The sequence below is a fragment of the Nanorana parkeri genome, unplaced genomic scaffold, assembly GCF_000935625.1.
Source record: "Nanorana parkeri isolate BGI_ZX_2015 unplaced genomic scaffold, ASM93562v1 scaffold492, whole genome shotgun sequence".
Taxonomy (NCBI): Eukaryota; Metazoa; Chordata; class Amphibia; order Anura; family Dicroglossidae; genus Nanorana; species Nanorana parkeri.
Genome location: NW_017306760.1, coordinates 437,055 through 440,532, shown reverse-complemented (window position 1 = coordinate 440,532; position 3,478 = coordinate 437,055). Strand labels below are relative to the sequence as shown.

At 43.9% G+C, this 3,478-nt stretch overlaps 1 protein-coding gene across 1 annotated transcript in view; it reads right to left on the bottom strand.

Annotated features, from left to right (window-relative positions):
- MYO5B (myosin VB) overlaps nucleotides 1–3,478 on the bottom strand; it is a 123,036-nt gene that overhangs the window by 116,045 nt on the left and 3,513 nt on the right. Inside the window, exon 3 of the mRNA XM_018560998.1 lies at nucleotides 901–1,026. Coding sequence (XP_018416500.1) covers nucleotides 901–1,026 — 126 coding nt within the window. The remainder of the gene's footprint in view (nucleotides 1–900; nucleotides 1,027–3,478) is intronic.

Sequence of the window (3,478 nt, the reverse complement as noted above, 5' to 3'; positions counted from 1 at the left end):
GGAGAGACAGCCAGGAGAGAGAGAGAGAGAGAGAGGAGAGACAGCCAGGAGAGAGAGAGGAGAGACAGCCAGGAGAGAGAGGAGAGACAGCCAGGAGAGACAATGTTTTACAAGGAAGAAAATATTATTTTCTTTAGTAGAGTTCGGGAAGTCTAGAACCCATGTCAGATTTTTAGTTCTGTTTATGTCCCTGTTGCAGATTTTCACTAATTTCCTGAAGTGAGGATTGGATCTAACAGAGCCCCAGATAGCATTGAAGACCCAACAGAAGTTCCTTTTCTTTCCTACTCTCTACAGAACTATAAAACCAGTTTTCAGCTTGGCATACAATTTAAATCTCTGACTTGGAGCAAGCAAGCAACAAGAGAAGCCTGAACTTACTGTCAGTGAATCAGAAAATATGGAAACCAGGGGATCAGTATGACAGCCGAGCAGTTAATGTATCTCTCCAATGACTCAGTAACAGTATGGGGCATATGGTTAATACAGCGAGTCTGACATTCACCAAGAATTTACTGCAGATGAATCTTCAAAGTGCATGTGTTTTCTTTGACAGTGATTGATTCAACACCTGTGAATGCATGGTGAAAGTCACATGTTCTGCTTTTTAAGCATGCGGCTGTGTGTTAAAGTGGGTTAAGGCGTTGACTTAGGGCAGCCAAATCAAATTTTAATGTGCAGTACCATGCACATGGCTGTGTGATGCATTATGCTATAGTATACTTGTGATGTCCACTATTGCATTCCCGCAATGGGGTGTCATTTATTGCAACACATACATGTGAATGGGTCCTAATAACTGATCGGTAAGGTGTTGTGGGGTCACGTATTATGTCATATCACCCATTCCATTCACTTACCACAGTAGGTATAGATGTGGTTGGACTCTAAGAAGCGCACTTTGAGATTGTGTAGCACGGCTGGCTCGTGAAGGTAACTGAGGGCCGTCAGGTCATTTTCCCCCACCAAGATATCCGGATTACGTAAATGAGGTAAAGAAGCGGCATTCACGGGGAACTCTATAACCTGAAACAAACAGGAAAATCTACTATAACAAGATATCAGAGATCAGCCTCATGCCAATAATCTTATCAATATCGGTTAATGTTTTAAAACCCTACAGATACATATCATTTGTAGTTATATACAAGGGAAGCAGCCATATTTGCTTATTACATACTCTACTCTGCTTCCTGCTTTGCAGTACTGGACAATGGTTAAGACTTACTGATCCCATCATTGGCATCAGTGTAAAGAATAGTGACATATCATTGGTATCAGTGTAAAGAATAGTGACCTATCATTGGTATCAGTAGAAGGAATAGTGTCCTATCTTTCGTATCAGTGGGTGGAATAGTGTCCCATCATTGGTATCAGTGGGAGGGATAGTGCCCCATCATTGGTATCAGTGGGAGGAATAGTGCCCCATCATTGGTACTAGTGGGACGAATAGTGCCCCATCATTGGTACTAGTGGGAGGAATAGTGCCCCATCATTGGCATCAGTGGGAGGAAAGGTGCCCCATCATTGGTATCAATGGGAGGAATAGAGCCCCATCATTGGTATCAGTGGGAGCAATTGTGCCCCATCATTGGTATCAGTGGGAGGAATAGTGCCCCATCATTGGTATCAGTGGGAGGAATAGTGCCCCATCATTGGTATCAGTGGGAGGAATAGTGCCCCATCATTGGTATCAGTGGGAGGAATAGTGCCCCATCATTGGTATCAGTGGGAGGAATAGTGCCCCATCATTGGTATCAGTGGGAGGAATAGAGACCCATCATTGGTATCAGTGGGAGGAATAGAGCCCCATCATTGGTATCAGTGGGAGGAATAGAGCCCCATCATTGATATCAATGGGAGGAATAGTGCCCCATCATTGGTATCAGGGGGAGGAATAGTGCCCCATCATTGATATGAATGGGAGGAATAGTGCCCCATCATTGGTATCAGTGGGAGGAATAGTGCCCCATCATTGGTATCAGTGGGAGGAATAGTGCCCCATCATTGGTATCAGTGGGAGTAAGAGAGCCCCATCATTGGTATCAGTGGGAGGAAGAGAGCCCCATCATTGGTATCAGTGGGAGGAATTGTGCCCCATCATTGGTATCAGTGGGAGGAATAGTGCCCCATTATTGGTATCAGTGGGTGGAATAATAACCCATCATTGGTATCAATGGGAGTAATTTAGCCCCATCATTGGTATCAGTGGGAGGAATAGCACCCCATCATTGGTATCAGTGGGAGGAATAGAGCCCCATCATTGGTATCAGTGGGAGGAATAGAGCCCCATCATTGGTATCAGTGGGAGGAATTGTACGCCATCATTGGTATCAGTGGGTGGAATAGTAACCCATCATTGGTATCAGTGGGAGGAATAGCGCCCCATTATTGGTATCAGTGGGAGGAATAGCGCCACATCATTGGTATCAGTGGGTGGAATAGTAACCCATCATTGGTATCAGTGGGAGTAATTTCGCCCCATCATTGGTATCAGTGGGAGTAATTTCGCCCCATTGCTGTGTTAGTGGGAGAAATTGCAAGCAGGAGGTGATGTCATAAGGAGGAATAGTGCCCCAAGGGCCTGTTAAATGCAAGCAAATGGCCACACCCAGCCCACAGTTTGGAGACCACTGAGCTAAGGGAAAGAAGTTGCTGCAGTATGGCCGTGTGAAGATGGTAAAGAACGAGTGAATTGAAGGATCTTTATTCAGTAACATGTAAGTGTTCCATCTGCACATGGCCAGGTAAAGATATTGGGACAGACTGTTCTATAAATCCTCCTGATCAGGACGGCCCAGCGTGGTAATAAAGTCCCGGTTAGTCTCCAGGGACAGACATCTCTGATTTATTCTCTGCGGTTTATCTACCTCACCCAAGTATATTACTAATATTATATTATTACTAAAATCATATCAACAATACTTAAATTAGTCAAGTAGTATATTAAATATTTCTGCTGTAGAATTAAATGTCGTTTCCCAGCTGTCCTCACTCAGGAAATGACCTACACGGCATATGACATTCGCTATAACACTATCAGGTGCCTGCAGGCACAAATGTTCCCTTTTCACAAGTTTTGACTAGTTAGTGACGCTGACTGCAGTTCCGAAAGCGACAGACGGAGCTCAGCGCCAGTCATCTCACCTTCTCCCTGCGTGTCACAGGGACTATTTAATCTAAACTGACACTTAACCCCTTAGTGACGCAGCTTCAGAAAATGTTTTCTCTTCTGGAGACCCGAGCAACTTTGCCATTTTTGCTATGTGTTTGTTTAACCGTAATTACCGTCTTCCCCATTCATTGCACCTACACACATTATATACCGTTTTTAAAAAGACAAAATGGGCTTTAATTCGATGTGATATATGCATAAATACATTCTTATTTGTATTAAGAAATACAAAACAATGGGGGAAAAAAAATGACCCCTTCCCCCCCCCCCCATATTTTTCACACTTTTACCAAAAAAAAGGCC